At 41.8% G+C, this 16,505-nt stretch overlaps 1 protein-coding gene across 2 annotated transcripts; it reads right to left on the reverse strand.

Annotated features, from left to right (window-relative positions):
• Positions 1-1,964: 1,964 nt before the first annotated feature.
• Positions 1,965-15,042, reverse strand: CLRN3 (clarin 3). Of its 2 annotated transcripts, none has more exons than XM_030276616.4 (3): positions 14,703-15,042; positions 8,827-9,006; positions 1,965-5,479 (listed from the first exon to the last, which is right to left on the reverse strand). In XM_030276616.4, the coding sequence occupies exons 1-3, from the start codon at positions 14,929-14,931 to the stop codon at positions 5,205-5,207; spliced, it is 684 nt and encodes a 227-aa protein (XP_030132476.4). In that variant the 5' UTR covers positions 14,932-15,042; the 3' UTR covers positions 1,965-5,204. The 2 variants fall into 2 exon arrangements, with proteins under 2 accessions (XP_030132476.4, XP_072787458.1); XM_072931357.1 differs by lacking the exon at positions 1,965-5,479 and adding an exon at positions 6,853-7,726.
• Between the last annotated feature and the right edge of the window lie 1,463 nt (positions 15,043-16,505).

Here is a 16,505-nt window from a genome sequence, read left to right on the forward strand (position 1 = left end):
TCTCTCCTGCATCTTGTATTTTCCCATCAGCCTTACTTGTGCAATAAATTACCTAAAATCTGTTCTCAACCGGCATTTCATTAAAAAATAGCTGAATAGTCCCCCCAGAATTAACCAGAAGCTGCAGCTCCTTCTCCTTTGTTTTCAAAAATGGAAGTTTTTTCAAAAATGGAAGGAGTCACCCTCTGGCTGCAGAGAAATAATTTGAATTCCCCCTCACTGGCAGGATCCTTTCCCATCTGTGGGCAGATTTCATTCATTGTCTCACATTAAACCCAGAGGTGTTATTAAAATCCAGTATAATTTCAGATCTGCAGGGAGCTCTGTGATAGATGTAAGAGAAGAGGCTGAAAATGACATTTAAATCTTCATTGATGTGGCCATTTCAATGGGGCTTTGAATTACATTTTTGTGTTTTCTCACCTGTGCAAAGTTTCATTTCCAGTGAAGTGCTGGAAAAATAAATCCAGTTTATTTCAAAAGGCAGGAAATAAAAAAGAAAAAAAAAAAAGGCACTTGGGTGGGTTCTGGTTTATTTTCTTGGGAATTTGACAGGAGCAGCACATCACTGATGTATCTACCACTGATAGAGTCTCTCTTCCTTATAGCCAGGGAAGAAAAAATCATGTTTATTAAATGGTTTTTGAGTGATACAGTTCCATTCTTATTTGAGAGGATGGTTTTGCTCACGCTTGTATTGATCAAGAAATATAAGTGAACGTTGCCTTGGTTACCTTTGCAAAACTCAGTTTTTTTACCCTTGTTTGTCAGATCTGTCCTGTATAAAATCCCATTTTCTTCTTGAATCTGTATTTCTGACCATTATTAATCAATAACTTTGTTAGTTCTGATTATTTTTTAATATTTTCTTTGCACTTTCCTCTGGGCTTTTTTAGGGCAAGTTTCCTCTTGTTAATATATATATATATAAATAACATAATATTGGGAATTAGCCAAAACTTTTCCCAGGAGCCCACCACTCTGTTCCATCCCCTTGAGCTCATTCCCACAGAGTTAGGATGTCAATTAGAGCCTTAAAAATCAATTTAATTTGGGAAATACTTGTTGTTTTTGTGAGTTTTAAGGAGATGAAATCAAATATTCCTTGGCAAGTAGAGTCAGGAAAGTTCTCCCTGTCCCTCCCTGCCTTTCTCACCGTCCACTTTCCATCCAAACAAACCAGGGATGCAAAGCCAAGGAATCCTAGGAAGGAGCCTGCTGCCCTCTCATGGCTCCTGGAGCAAATAACTGGGAGAAAAATGGGAATAAAAAGCTGGGAGGATCCTCCTGGTCCAGCAAAATTCCCTTTCCAGGCACAGGAGCAGAAGGGCTGACTCCATGTCCTGAGTTATTCCAGGGAATGCTGTTTGGTGGGATTTATTTCCTAATTTTTCAGCCCCTTCTCTTCCAAGAGGTTGTTTTGGTGTGGTTTGGGCACCACAGGAACTGCTCCTCCAGCAGAAAACTCCTTAATTCCTGGAAATGCCAATAATTCCCTGGGGTAAGTGGGGGATTCAGGATTCCATCCCTGGGAGCATCCGGGGCTGGTTGGATAATGAGATATTAAACTCAGTTATCAGGAACTGCCTGGATTTGGGATTTGGGAGCTCCTGCTCTAAATTAAATTAGAAATTAAGAAAACTCTGGAATTCCCCATGTCCTGAAAGGAAAAGGCTGCTCAGGAGCCAGCCAGGACAGGGATGAACAGCAGGAATTCAAAATTCCCAGGAACCAAGAGGGGTTGTGCACTTCCAGGATGAAGGAGGGAGAAAAAATGGGAAAAGGAGGAAAAAAGTAAGGTAAAAAAAAAGAGAAAAAAGGGTAAAAAAGAAGGGGAAGAAACAAAAAAGGGTGCAGCCTAATCCAAGCCTGCATTAGGTGTTAGAACCCTGGTTATTGAGAATTTTAAACTTTCTGTGCTGTCAGACACTGACCTCCAAAAGAACACTGCATTTGACCTGAAGTCTTAAGAAAAGCTTCCAAAATTTAATGACAAAACTGAGATTATGAGTGTATAATTTGAATAGAACTGTGTAATATCACATAGAAGAGAATATAGAGCTTTAGAATATAGTAGTATATATAAAGCAAGATAGAAGTTTTATAGCAGCAGCTAATCCTTCTTCTTCGCTTTCTTCTTCATAGTTTTAAGTTGTATCATATAATTAGATTTTAAAAGTCCACATTGCAAGGCACAGGTAATTATTTATTGACTTAAAAGCAAAAATAATTTAAGTATAATTTCATAATTAAACAGTTTTCCTTAAAAGACCTTATAAAAAAAGAGACACAGCTCCATGTTTAACTTATTAGAGAAAACTACTGTAGAACTCACAGTTTTTAAAACTATAATATAGATAAAACATAATAAGCATCTAAATCCAAAATTTCTCACACATTTAATCCCAACCTTAGCAGAAAAGAAGCAATAAAATCCCTAATTAGGTTTTAGGAGCTCAGAAAGGAACTGGCCTGGCTCTGGGCAAGCAGTCAATGAATGGATGGAGCTGACCACAATGGCTCTTACCAGAAACTCAAAATGCATCCTAATATCACAGAAATTCCCTTTGAATGTGGCATTTTAGGGTGAAAAGTCTGAGCCAGCTCTGTGTGTTCCCTCCTGCTGTGGTTGGTTGGTCCCTAATTCAGGGGAAATTACCAACAACTCACAGAGACCTTCTGAATTTGAGCTTGTCTTGGGCGCCTGCTTTTGGAGCAAATTGAAAATGAAAACTTTCCATATTTCAAATTCTGCCTGCTAATATTGTACTCTGCAGTTTATCACCCCAAATCGATGGGGTTGGGGCAGGGATGTGCGGATGCTCCTCGGCCCCATCCCTCCTGCTCCACCCCTGAGCAGCTCTTTGTGCTGGGAAGGGAATTTCTGCCCTCAGTTTGAAATAAAACATGCAGAGGAAGATTCCTGAGGCAGCTTTGTCAGCTGCAGCTTGAGCTCCTTTTTGGATCAGGTTTTTGTAGTGTTGTGGTGCCTTTGATCTGCTCTCACATCAAAGCAGGTGAGATTTGTTGCACAGCGACTTTTGGTGTCTGCAGGCAAACCAGAGCCCTCCAGTCTGGTTTTAACAGAGCCACGTGCTCCCAGCAGCCCCCAAAACCAGGATTTGTGTGATTTCCCAAACCTGTGCTCAGATGCAGCACAAACTCCCAGGCAAGGGGAAGCTCCTGCTCTCCAGAACTGGAATTCTTGTTCCTCGTGGTTTATTCTGACTCCATCCCTCCACCAGACCCCTCTGAGCTCTCCAGAGCTGGAATTCTTGTTCCTCCTGGATTATTCTGATTTTCCATCCCTTCACCAGACCCCTTTGAACTTTCTAGAACTGGAATTCTTGTTCCTCCTGGATTATTCTGACTCCATCCCTCCAGCAGATCCTTTGAGCTCTCTAGTGCTGGAATTCTTGTTCCTCCTGGATTATTCTGACTCCATCCCTTCACCAGACACCTCTGAGCTCTCCAGAGCTGGAATTCTTGTTCCTCCTGGATTATTCTGACTCCATCCCTCCGCCAGACCCCTCTGAGCTCTCCAGAGCTGGAATTTTTGCTAAATTCTCGCTCCTCCTGGATTATTCTGACTCCATCCCTTCACCAGACTCCTCTGAGCTCTCCAGAGCTGGAATTCTTGCTCCTCCTGGATTATTCTGATTTTCCATCCTTTCACCAGACCCCTCTGAACTTTCTAGAACTGGAATTCTTGCTGAATTCTTGTTCCTCCTGGATTATTCTGACTCCATCCCTTTACCAGACACCTCTGAGCTCTCCAGAGCTGGAATTCTTCCTCCTCATGGATTATTTTGACTCCATCCCTCCACCAGACCCCTCTGAGCTCCTGCATTATTCTGACTCCAGCAATCCCCTCTGAGCTCTCCAGAGTTGGAATTCTTGCTGAATTCTCGCTCCTCCTGGATTATTCTGACTCCATCCCTCCACCAAGCCCCACTGGGCAGAGCTGTGGCATGTGGCAGATGCTGGCTGGGCCCAACACTGACAGATGAATGCTGAAACTGTGAACATTTTTGCAGCCAAAGCAAAACTGGCAAATGTGTGGCTCCACCATAACGTTTCCAAGCCCTCCCCAGCACTTCCAGGCACACAAAGATCAGCCCTGATTTTATTGACCTCAAGTCTTAGAAACCCTCTTTTATTTTTATTTTATTTCTCGCTCTGCCCTCAGCACCCTTTTAAGAGGGATGGGAAATCCCTCTGCTTTGGTTCCTTTGAAGGAGCTCAGCTGCACTAAGTGTTGGCTGCTTTCATCTCCAAACTTTATTTTTGTGACATAAATAGTGAGGATTCACCTCGTGTATTCACTTCATCCGCTCTTCAAAATGCTTTTTCATCTCCATGAGCACTTCTTGTATCACAGGACAGATAACAGAACGTGACTGAAAAATCACACTGGAAAGGAAAAGGAGGCTTTTTTTTTTCTTTTTAAAGGAATAAAAAATTCTCTGCTGGCTGCAGAGGTGAGGGACAAGGGGACAGAAGTGCTGAACACGTGCTCTGAGCAGGATTTTGCACTTTGGATCTGTCCCAAGGTCCCACTGCTCATTCCCTGGGAGCAAGGAGAAGGGAGCTGCACTCCTGGGCAGTCCTGCAGCCTTTGTGAGCAGTTAAATACTCCCCAGCCTGGGCAAAGGGGCCAGAAATCATCCCTGATAACCCAGCTGGGGACTTTGTGCGGGCAGAGACGTGTGGAGAGGGGCTGGGCACACCTGCCCGAGGTGTGGCTTTGCCCTTGGCTCTTGGCAGTGCTTTTCCTGCAGGATTTTCCTGCTCTTTCTGTGCATTGATAACCCAAGTGCCACCTCCACAAGGCTTCAAATCCCCCCAGGGATGGGGACTCCACCTCTGTGTCCTGTGGGTTTTGCTCCCACGCCCAGGAGCCTCCAGAGCTGCAGGAGATCCCTGAGCAGAGCAGGGAGAAGATGGAGCAGCAGCACCTCAGTGACCATTCCTCCTCATCCCAAGGATCCTGGTGTGCTCTGTCCCTCGAGATCCCAAATCCCAACCCCTAAAACCACGGCTTTGATCTTCCTGCTCGGGCCAGCAGGCAGCTGAAACCAAAACAGGCTTTTGTGTCCTCAAAACAGCCTGGGAACTGAAGTGTGCACACAGTTCAGAGCAAATGGAATTTGCTGTCCACGCTAAAGTCCTCTTCCTTCAAACCTCCCTTTTCCAAGGTGTCCTTAAAACAGAATAACATCCTTTGGTGCATTTTCTATGGGTCTTTCCTGCTCTTTCTTCTTGGAGTATCTGGCATGGTCATAGAAATAGATGATGATGAGAGAAGCAATGTTCATGAAAAGGATGAGCAGCATGATCCAGTAGGAATATCCATAGCTGTGTGTGGATCCAAGGTGTGTCTGCAGGGAGCTGGAACAGCTGTGGGCCAGCTCTTCAGACAGGCTGTTCCCTTCCACATTCACAGGGAAAAGGATCATGGCTATGAGGATGAGGATGCCTGGGAAACAGAAATACAAATTTTAGAGGAGGAACTGTAGTGCTATTTGTGTAGTGACATATTATATTATATATATTATATTACATTACATTACATTACATTACATTATATTATATTTATTGTATTACATTACATTAATTATTATATTCTGCTTTGATCCTTGTCCTAGTCCAGGGATTTTAATCAATTTATCTAATATTATATTATATTGTACTGTATTTATTGTATTGTATTTATTGTATTGTATTATATTACATTACATTATTTATTATATTCTGCATTAACATTACATTATTTATTATATTCTGCATTAATCCTTGTCCTAGTCCAGGGATTTTAATCAATTTATCTAATATTACCAATGACTAAACCATGGGGGCATTTAAAGAATTTTTGCCCCACCCAATAGTCTCTGACAGGTGTTTTGATATAGGCAATGCTATAATCTAAAATTATTCAATTCTCGCTGATTATTCTTAGATAAGGCCATCTAATTCACTTTTTTTTTCATTTAATTTAGTGCTGATGAGTATTGTGTATTCACCCCCTTGGTGATTTGTAAATGTCTGTTTGATATGAGCCCAAATTCATGGATGGGCAGTCTCACAGTTGGATAAAATCAAAACAGCTGGATAAAATATCACAGCTGCATAGATATCACAGCTGGAAAAATGTCACAGCTGGATAAATACCACAGCTGGATAAAGCCCTGAGCAGCCTTGTCTGTGCTGAGGGGTGGCCTGAGAGCTGAGACTGGAGACCTCCTGTTCTTTACAACTGGAATTATTGGATGAGTCTGGGGTAAGCCAAAATGTGATGTCTTATTAGATCTGGGTTTATTTCTTACAGCCTCCCAAATGTAAAAGTTCAGCTGCTTTGACATTTATCTGGATATTGCTGTTGCACCTCTGCTTTCCTCGTGCCAACAGAGCTGTGATCTCTGGATTTTGCTGGAACAGTTCCATTCCTCCTCTCCAGGCACTATTGTAAATGTAGGTGAACCCAATGGGAAGAAATGAGGATGTCTGACTCAGTTCAGAAGGCTGAATGATTTCTTTATTATAACTGTGCTAAAATACATTAATATACTATATAAAAGGAGGATATACTAAAACTACATACTACTTTCTCTGACTCTAACTCCAACACAACTCGTGACCCTCTCTGAGAGCCCAGACACAGGTGGGTTGGATTGGATTGGATTGGATTGGATTGGACTGGATTGGATTGGATTGGATTGGATTGGATTGGATTGGGTTGGGTTGGGTTGGATTGGATTGGATTGGTTTGGTTTGGGTTGGATTGGATTGGATCAGGTCGGATTGTATTGTATTGTATTGGGTTGGGTTGGATTGGATTGGGTTGGATTGGATTGGATTGGATTGGGTTGGGTTGGATTGGGTTGGGTTGGATTGGGTTGGGTTGGATTGGATTGGATTGGATTGGATTGGATTGGATTGGATTGGATTGGGTTGGATTGGATTGGATTGGATTGGATTGGATTGGATTGGGTTGGATTGACCATCAGGCTCAAACAATCCTCACCAGAACCCAACCAAGCAATCACCCCAGGTAAACAATTCCCCAAACACATTCCACATGGGAAAAACAAGGAGCAGAAATAGAAATTGTTTTCTCTTTCATTTCTCTCTATGAAAATCCTGAGAGGGAGAGAAATGTTCTTGCCACACAGGTGCCTCATCCGAGCTCAGCTCACGCTGAAACAGCTTCACTTTTTATTCAGTAGGAGAATTAGGAACCACCAGGATGAGCTCCCACATTAGATAATGCCTGATGTCCCATAAAAATGCACCCACAGCAAAATGATCTTCCAGGTCTCAGCACTTGCAGGGCTGTTAAAAGTAACCCCAGCCCTCAGGCAACACAAGAATTTGTTTTCTCCCCAATATTTATTTTGGCCAGCCCGTGGTCATTTCGTTTCAGACAGAGCTTGCAGGTTCAGGAAACCCTTCCCATGGGATGAGACAATGATCTGCCTGTCTCAGAAGTGAATAATTGTCTAATTAAGCTCTGCTCACGTTTCCTTCTGTGCTTCACAACTGTTTCAGCATCTGTGTTAAAAAACGGGTGATTTTCACTCCTGCACCTGTACTTGTAATAATTGAGATTGTCTGCACTGTTCCCTTCCCACCAAGGTCTGGTTTTGTCCCCAGGACAGGCTGATGCTGCTGGGGACACGTTTACCTGAAGAGCTTTGGGAGGCCAAAATACTCGTGCTGAAATACTCTGTAATCAGAGGTGTTAAAAGGAAATTATTCCAGTGCAAACCCATTATCAGAGGAACGCCTAAACCTCTGGAGACTGAGTGTGAGACTCACAGCTCTAATGACTCACCAGCTCCACCTTTTTTTTAATGATTCATAAGTTTAAACTTATTTTCACCCATTAATTTTTTATTTTTTAAAGAGGGAAATCATTATTGTCATGGCTCACTCCTCCGAACTGCTGCCTCCCTATAAATACTACCATATAAATATTATTTTATTGCTATAGAATGTATTTTAATCATGTTTAAAAGAGGGTTTTCAGGTGTGCCAGGAGGCACAGTTAAAAACCAAGTCCAGAGAGAACACATTTCCAGGTGTTTCTTCTTGCAGCTCAATGCTCCCTAATGTCAGAATATATAAATATTATGTTATATATTTTAAAAATAGATAAAATATATATTCTATATAATATAGATTATATAGTAATAGAATACATAGAATATATTCTAGATATTATATAATAATAGAATATATAATAAATAGTCTATTATATTAAATACATAATATTATATATAATATACTATAATATATATACTATACTATACTATAATATAATAAATATAATGTATCATAGCATAGCATATAATATAATATAATATAATAGCATATAATAGTATATAATTTAATAGTATATGATCTATATCTATTGTAATATATTTTTATATGTAAATAATAGTATATATATAAGTATATAATATAATAGTATATATTAGTATATAATAGTATCGTATAGTATATAATAGTATATAGTTTAATAGTATATGATCTATATCTATTATATTATATATATAAATAAATATAAATTATATATACAAATAACTTATATAGATAATATATTATTTATATATATAAAACATTTATTATATATAAATAATATATTTTATATAAAATTATATCTAATAAATAACATATACATATAATATAAAATATACAATAACATAAATAATATTTTTATATGTATAAATAATATAGTTTTCTATGTATAAATAATCTATCTATATAATATACATAAGGAATACATATAAATATAATAGATATAAGTATTGCAATGCCACTCACCACACAGGGAGTTCCAGGTGTAGACCCCGATGGGCCCCAGGAAGGTCTGGTAGGGGTTGCTGACAGCGTTGGTGCAGGTGAAGGCAGAGCTGAGCAGGGAGCCCAGCAGGGCCAGCACCAGCACCACGATGGTGGCCACGTTCAGGCTGCTGCTCCTGCTGCTGCTCAGGGCCTCCGAGACTGCAACACAGCGGGGACAGAGCACAGGGTGAGCCTTGGGATTTCAGATTTGCTACTTTTCAGCTCCTGTGGTGCTTTACTGTGGGACTCTGAACTCCACAGAAAGTATAGTCAGCCGTGGTGGGAACCCAGAGCATCCCTCTGGCTGCCCTGGCAGGTCTGGGACCCTGGCAGGGGTCAGGAACCCCCCTGGACAGAGCCCCCAGAGACACTGGCTGTGATCTCTGTCCATGAAAAAGAGTTTTCCATCTTACAGGATGAATTACCAGCTCTGAGTGTTTGATATCAGTAATAATTAAGTGTGGCACGGGTGCAAAAGTAAAATTTTAGGATTCTAGATGAGGGGTCCAAAGGGGACAAGATGGAGGAAATTGGGTGTGCCTTGTCCTTTTTCTCCTTCTTCATGCCCTCCATGTTTCACTGTGGTGTTGGCATTTTTCTGTTGGTTCAGGCTGGGGACACACTGTCCAACGTAGGTGACAGATATTGGCACGTTATTGTAAATCCAGCACAGGTAGTTTGTGGTATTTAATGTTTGTACCATCCCACTGAGGGCAGAGCCCCACACGCTGCCCTGCAGGACAGAGCTGCGGCAGGGCAGCAGAACATGTTAGAGATAAACAGAATAAACAACCTTGAAACAGCACAGACCAATTATGGCTTCTGCTTTGGCAGCGGGGCTCAGAGACCTTCTACAATCTCGGGATCATCAATAACACAGATTCCAACAAGCTGTCTTCATGTTTTGGTCAGAAAAACACAATTCCTCTGGGCCCGAAACTCAAGGGCACCAAATGATGCCTTAAGTTTTAACTTTGATATTTTCCAGATTCTGTACTGCATTAGTATATATCTCGGAACTTGTTATATTTACATACTATATATAGTCTGTATACTCCATATATATATTAGTAAGATTGTTTACTATTTACTATATACTACAGTACTAAGACTATATATACTATATATAGTACTACAGTAGTAGGACTCTATATACTATATATAGTTTATAAGAAGTTTCTATGTTCATATAGTTTATATGAACTATATATGTTTATACAAAGTTTTATAACTCCATATAAAGTGACAGCAAGTTCTCCTCACAGCTCAGGCACACAGAACAATCCTTTTCCAGGCCCAGAACCAAGGACACTGCTGCAGCTTCAGCCCCAAAAAGTGCAAACAACAGGGAATTGAGGAGAGAAAATTTGGGAGGATAGGACTGCATCACCTGGAGCTGGAATTGGACCATGAACCACAATATAGAAATGGACCAAAACAGAGCCATTAGTGTATAACTGGGAGAAATCACAGCAGGAAAAAAAAAAAAAAGAGTAAAAACCCCATAAAGAGGAATAAGCATAATAAAAAGAGCTGTTGGCAAGGAATGAAAAGGAGAATTCCTTGCACATTTTATCTAATACTGCAGTGCAAGTTAATTTCTGCTCCAGGCATTTGCAGGTAAGGATGTGTTATGGAAATCAGTTGTAAATTTAAGCAATTTTCCTGGAAGAAAAGGGGAGCAGGGCATCCAGGGGATATCACTCAATGAAGTGAGCAGGTTGTACCCTGCACTCAGGCTGAAGCAGCCTGGCCATCACTTGTGATCTATTTCTTGAAGAAGAAATTAAGTCTGGAGCCAAATCAGACAGGCTTGTGTAATTTCCCTCTGGCAGCCTCACTTAATTTCATCTCTCAGAACATCTCCAGAACTGCCTGGCTACACCTCTTGCACCCCCTAATTGATCTTGTTTATGTCTGACTGAGCTGCATTTTAGGGGGTGGCATTTTGGCAGCCTCCAGCTGTTGTAGCTGTGTCTGCAACAGCACAAGGCTGAGGGCTTGAAAGAAAATGCTCTTTTCACAGCAGCTGATTTTTTTAAATCCCTAAATAAAGCAGTCTGTGCAAACAGAAGGATTCTCCTGCAGATGATCTATTTGAGTGGGATGAAACTCAAATATTTGGAGTGGTAACGTGCAGCTGGATAACCTCTGGGTCTGTGTGAAACAATTTTAGAATGAAAACAGAATTTGGTCAGATTTCTCCTTAATTTCCTGCAACTTCTTTCAGCTTTCATCCTTTATTCTTACATGTTTGGGTAGGATTTCCCAGACTTTCACTGAGCTTTGTCAGCCTTTCCAGCAGCTTTTACAGCTCTGCAATCACCCATGACACATCAGGAATTAATCACTGAAAGAAGCCCAAACAAACAAAAAATCCAGAGGAGAGTTCAACAGAGCTTCCCCCTTTTCAGGAGATGCCTGGAAATTGGTGAGAACACGAATGAATTCCAGCCATTTCCAAGCTTTTTTTCATGTATTTTAGAATATATTTAAGTTTTGTAATGTATTTTAGAATATATTTAAGTTAGGAAGTGAAATGATTCCTCTGCGCTGTGGTAAATTTGGAAATACTTCCTTGGGTGTCGTTGGCCCTGCTGGCTGCCAGCAGTTGGATAAATCCTGAATTCCAGACTCCCTGGGTGTGGTTCTTCCTGAGCCTGGCTCAACCTCCAGGTGTTGGACTTGGACCAGTCAGAGCTGTGCCCAAACCTTCTCTGACTGACATTTTACTCCTAGCTGGCTCCTCTCTAAGACAAATCATTCAAATAGCTCAGGAAGGCTCTGAGGGGTTTGGTTATTAAATAACTTTTGCATTCTGCCATCCTCAGAGCCTGGGGAGTGGCTGCAGTGATTTATTGTTCTATTAAGGCTGGGAAAGAGCCACCCTGGCTGGGCACTCCATGCACAGGGCACTGCCAGAAATTACATTTCTTTGTCTTTCATCTTAATGCTTGGAAATGTCTTTGAATGTTGTGGTTCCTAGAGAAATAAGTTGGTTTTTTGTGAAGGCTGTTGATGATCTGCTTTTGAATGGCCACTGATAAAAGACAGCCTGGGCTATTGCTGAAAATAATCCCAAGTTCTTGACTTTGATTTACCCTTCAGGGACTGTCCTTCTTTTCCCACACCCAAATATGACAATGCCATTTGAGAAATGCACGTGGGGTGCACAGCAGAGCCCCCAGGCAGGGCACAGCTGCTTTTAAATCAGGCTGTGATTTTAAGGGATGTTTAGAACTCCTCTTGTTGATGTCTGAAATGTTGGAATGGAGAAAGCTCAGCACTTTGCTCCTCCATAGCACTGGAAATCCATTTATTTAAGGATATCAGCACAGGAAATGCATCTCCTGCCTTAGGAGGACAGGAATATAAATGAATTTGGATATGAAGAGAGAATGTATGGAATTCTAGGAAGTATTTTTCCTATTTCAATTATATATGGAATGGAATGATTGAACAGACTGGTTTGGGTGGGAAGGGACATCAAATCCCACCCAGTGCCACCCCTGCCATGGCAGGGACACCTCCCACTGTCCCAGGTACTCCCAGCCCCAAGTCCAACCTGGTCTTGGGCACTGCCAGGGATCCAGGGGCAGCCACAGCTGCTCTGGGCACCTGTGCCAGCCCAGCACCCTCCTAGGGAAGGATTTCTTTAGCAAATAACATAAAACATGATAATCATGCTTGTTCTAGAGCCTGAGAATTAATTTCAAGTCAGTTCTTCTCCTTCTGGATAGCTGCCCAACAGAACCAGTGAGGGATGTGGGAAAACCCAAATTTAGATTATTGATAAAGCATCACTTTCCTTCAGCAGCTGTGCAAGGAAACTCACAAATCCAGAAGCTCATTTTGTTCATCCCTAAATAACTGATGGGGAGAGTTGGTAAACCCAAATGATAAACACAAACCCCCAATCTGGTGAGGGAAAACCCAACCCCACCAATGCAGACCATGCAAAGAACTGAAACCCTTCAGTGATACCAGAGTGCTGTGAGTTCATTTCATTAATTCTAATTAAAATCGATCTGGTGGCAACACCCAGGCCCTGGGACTGGGCTGTGGGAGCTGCTTTAGACAAAGGCAGGGCACAATCCCTGGACTGCAGCCAGCCTGGAACCTCCCCTGCCATCCCCAGGGCAGGATTCCACCTTTCCCACAGAGCCCAATTCCAATCAGCCAGAACTCCCCCCTTGGCTCAAGGTTTGGGGCTTCAGCCAACTACAACCACATACCAATGATTTTATTTATTTATCATTATTAACTCCTCTAAAAATCACTTGGGTTATTCTGCTGTGACTGCAATAAAACAAGATGGAATGATTTGGGATTTTGTACTTGTTATGTAACAATGCCAATCCATGCTCCACCTCTTGCTGGGAATGCTCCTGTGCTCAGGGTTTCGTGAGAATGGGAATGAAATGGAATCCAGTCAAACGTGGGGACTGGTTTGTGTAACACAGCTCTGCCACCGTGGGAATTCAGGTGTTTCTGCAGGTGCAACTTCAGGAATAAATTAGGCTGGGGAAGAGCCTCATTTATTAGGCTGGAGGTTTAGACCTGCTGTGCTGGGACATCTCACAACAGCCTACCAAAAAATGAAATTATTTCTTAAAGAATCTTAAAATCCCAGATTGGTTTGGGTTCAAAGGAACCTTAAATCCCACCCATTCCACCCCTGCCATGGCAGGGACACCTCCCACTGTCCCAGCTGCTCCAGCCCCAGTGTCCAGCCTGGCCTTGGGCACTGCCAGGGATCCAGGGGTGCCACAGCTCCTCTGGGTACCCTGTGCCAGTCTTTATATCTAATTTAAATCCATATCTCATATGTCAAAATTACTTGACCAGCTCCTATTTTTGGTAGCTTTTTTTTCTTGGGTGGCTTTTCTCCCTTTCCAATATGTCACCAGCATTATTGCTCTGAACTTGATGAGGCAGCAAGGCAGATAAAATAAGTGCAAACCCTTGATCCTCGCAGCAGCTTTCAGATTTATCTACCCTTGGGTGTTGTTTTGTATGTTTTGTTCTTTTTCCTACAGCAGCCTTCAAACCTTTCTCTATCAAAACCGTGCTAATTCAGTAGCAAAATGTTTAAAGTCAAAGCAATAAATTAACATCATGAAAGTGGAAGGTGAATTAGGTTTGTAAATCCCTTTGTTAATTGATGAGTGTTGCTTTTCTGTTCCTCACTGAACTTCCGAAAATCAAAGTCAGTTTTACAGAAAGCTCCCATTTTGTGTTGTTTTCCCTTGTTCCAAGGTGCAGGCCACGATCACAGGTAGTAAGTTGTTATTGTTGGATTTCTGTGCTTTTTTGGGGGTGTTATTTTATACCACTTAAATCCCCCACTTCAATTCTTGTTCTCACTCAAAATATTGTGAGATGGATGCGTCCATCAGTGGTATGAGCAAGAAAATCTTGGGCTTGGGTTGGATTCTGGGAAGGAATTCCTCCCTCTGAGGGTGGAAATGCCCTGGAATGGGTTTCCAAGGGAGGTTGTGGCTGCTCCTGGATGCCTGGAAGTGTCCAAGGCCACTCCAATTCCTTCCCAGTATCCAACCCAAAGCTGAGATCTTCTTACTTGTGCTGCCGATGGACGTATGCATCTCATAGTTTAAGTGATTTTGAAATATGAGATATGGATTTAAATTAGATATAAAGACTGGCACAGGTGCCCAGAGCAGCTGTGGCTGCTCCTGGATCCCTGGAAGTGCTCCAGGCCAGCTTGGAGCACCCTGGGACAGTGGAATGTGTCCCTGCCATGGCAGGGGTGGGAATGGATGGGATGTAAGCTTCCTCCAAACCCAAACCGGTCTGGGATGCTCTGATCCACTTCCTGGTGTACCAACACTTACCTTGGAAGGTGGTTTTGGACACCTGGAGTCCTGCATCCACGAACTGCTCACAGGTGCCACGGAAGAGGCCGTAGGTGAGGCTGACGGTGACGGTGGAGCCGGTGCGCGAGAACCGAACCTGGCTGCTCACCCACTGCGGGGTGGCCAGCACCACGCAGATCACCACGAAGGAGCTCACACAGGTACAGAAAGCAGAGGCAAACATGGAGGTTTTCTTCCTGGACGGCATCTTTCCCCGGATTTTCCCCCCAGCTCAGAGGATTTGGTTCCCTTTAGTCCCGCGTACCATGGGGGTGATTCCTCCTCGGCGCTGTCCGAGCGCCGAGTCGTTCTGGTAAACTTTAAGCAAACAGCTGTGGCAATAAAAATGTAAAAGGATGGAACTTTGCCCTGGGGAGAAGGTGTTGTCATGGTGACAACCAAAGCAGCCTGGCAAAGGCCGCTGGAATTGTCCATGGATGATTTATGGGCCTTGCCAAAGCGTCGCTTCCCAAATCCCGGCTCAGGATTCACCCAACTCCTCCTGGGACAGTTCTTCCTCTTCAAATCCTGACAGCCAGGATGGAATCTGCCAATCTACATCTAATCTCTATCTATTGTGTTATGATAAAGTTGTAAAATGTTCCTTATCTCTTCAAATTGCCCAACCATCCCTTTGGGAAATCTCTTCATCCTTCAAATTTCAGAAAACTCGGCGTTGGCCTTGGGTCTCGGTGGTGTGAGGAGGTTCTGTCTACTGTCAATAGGTTATTTTCTAGGAAATACCTCTAATTTCTAATTAAAACCTCTAATTTCTAATTAAATTCCACGTATTTTCAGAGAATAGCTCCTTCCCTTTTGTTTTTTGTCAGGGAGGAAACAAATACTTTGAGCAGGGCTTCATTTCTGGGAAGCAGTGGATACGTGCAGGGAGAAATCCTAGAAAAAAATCTATTGTGGACTAGAAACCAAGGGAATTTATTCATTTTTTTTGATCCCCAGCTGACCTAAACAATGACCAGAGAACACAATTTCAGACATAACCTTCATTGCTTAATGAAAAGACCGGAACCATATTTCAAGAATTTGAAATAAACTCAGTCCCCATTTCCTTTGGCCTGAAACCTAGAACATAAATTAATAATTTATTGTCAGTCTAAAGTAACAGAGATTCCATTTGCTTTTATTTCTATTAATTATAATGTAATTATCCCACTTTATACTCAAGGCCTGCTCCTGGATCATCCAGAGCTTTTGAATGAACCTTTAGGGCACAATCTGCTTCAGTCAGCCTGAGCAGTTCTTGTCCTGAAGCTTCCCTGTTGTGTCCTGTGATGACAGGGAGAGATTCCTGAATTTTTTATGATTATTTGGAATAGCCAAGAATTTCTCAGGAGCAGTAAATACCTGGTAAAATACTTAATTTTCAATCCAGTCTTATTGAACCGAGATTTTTTCTGGTTTTATGATTTTTTTTTTTGAACCCAAATTTTTAAGCAGTAATTAGATATGAAATCCATGTGGTTTATTTCTATAGTCTTGTGATTTTTATTTTAGTTTTCAAACTACTTGAGATTTTGATGAAATCTTTGAGGTCATTATTTATAGGAATATATAAATACAATTTTAAAAAAATTTATTCGTAAATAATCAAAATGCTTCATTAACTTAGTGGAAATCAGTCAAGATTTGATTGAAGCTCTGAGGAACAAAGGGGAATTTCTTACCCTGTATAAAATAATAAGAAACTTGCCTCACTTTTTATCCAGTACCCAGTTAAACTTTAACCACAGAACTATGGGGAGGTTCTGTTTGGCTGATCCA

The sequence above is a fragment of the Taeniopygia guttata genome, chromosome 6 (genome assembly GCF_048771995.1).
Source record: "Taeniopygia guttata chromosome 6, bTaeGut7.mat, whole genome shotgun sequence".
Classification (NCBI taxonomy): domain Eukaryota; kingdom Metazoa; phylum Chordata; class Aves; order Passeriformes; family Estrildidae; genus Taeniopygia; species Taeniopygia guttata.

Coding starts and splice junctions, on each gene's coding strand:
- CLRN3 (XM_030276616.4), bottom strand. CDS start 14,931: ATGCCGTCCAGGAAGAAAACCTCCATGTTTGCCTCTGCTTTCTGTACC. Junction 9,007..14,702: donor GTCCAAAACCACCTTCCAAG/GTAAGTGTTGGT, acceptor GCTGTGTTGCAG/TCTCGGAGGCCCTGAGCAGC. Junction 5,480..8,826: donor CACCTGGAACTCCCTGTGTG/GTGAGTGGCATT, acceptor TCTGTTTCCCAG/GCATCCTCATCCTCATAGCC.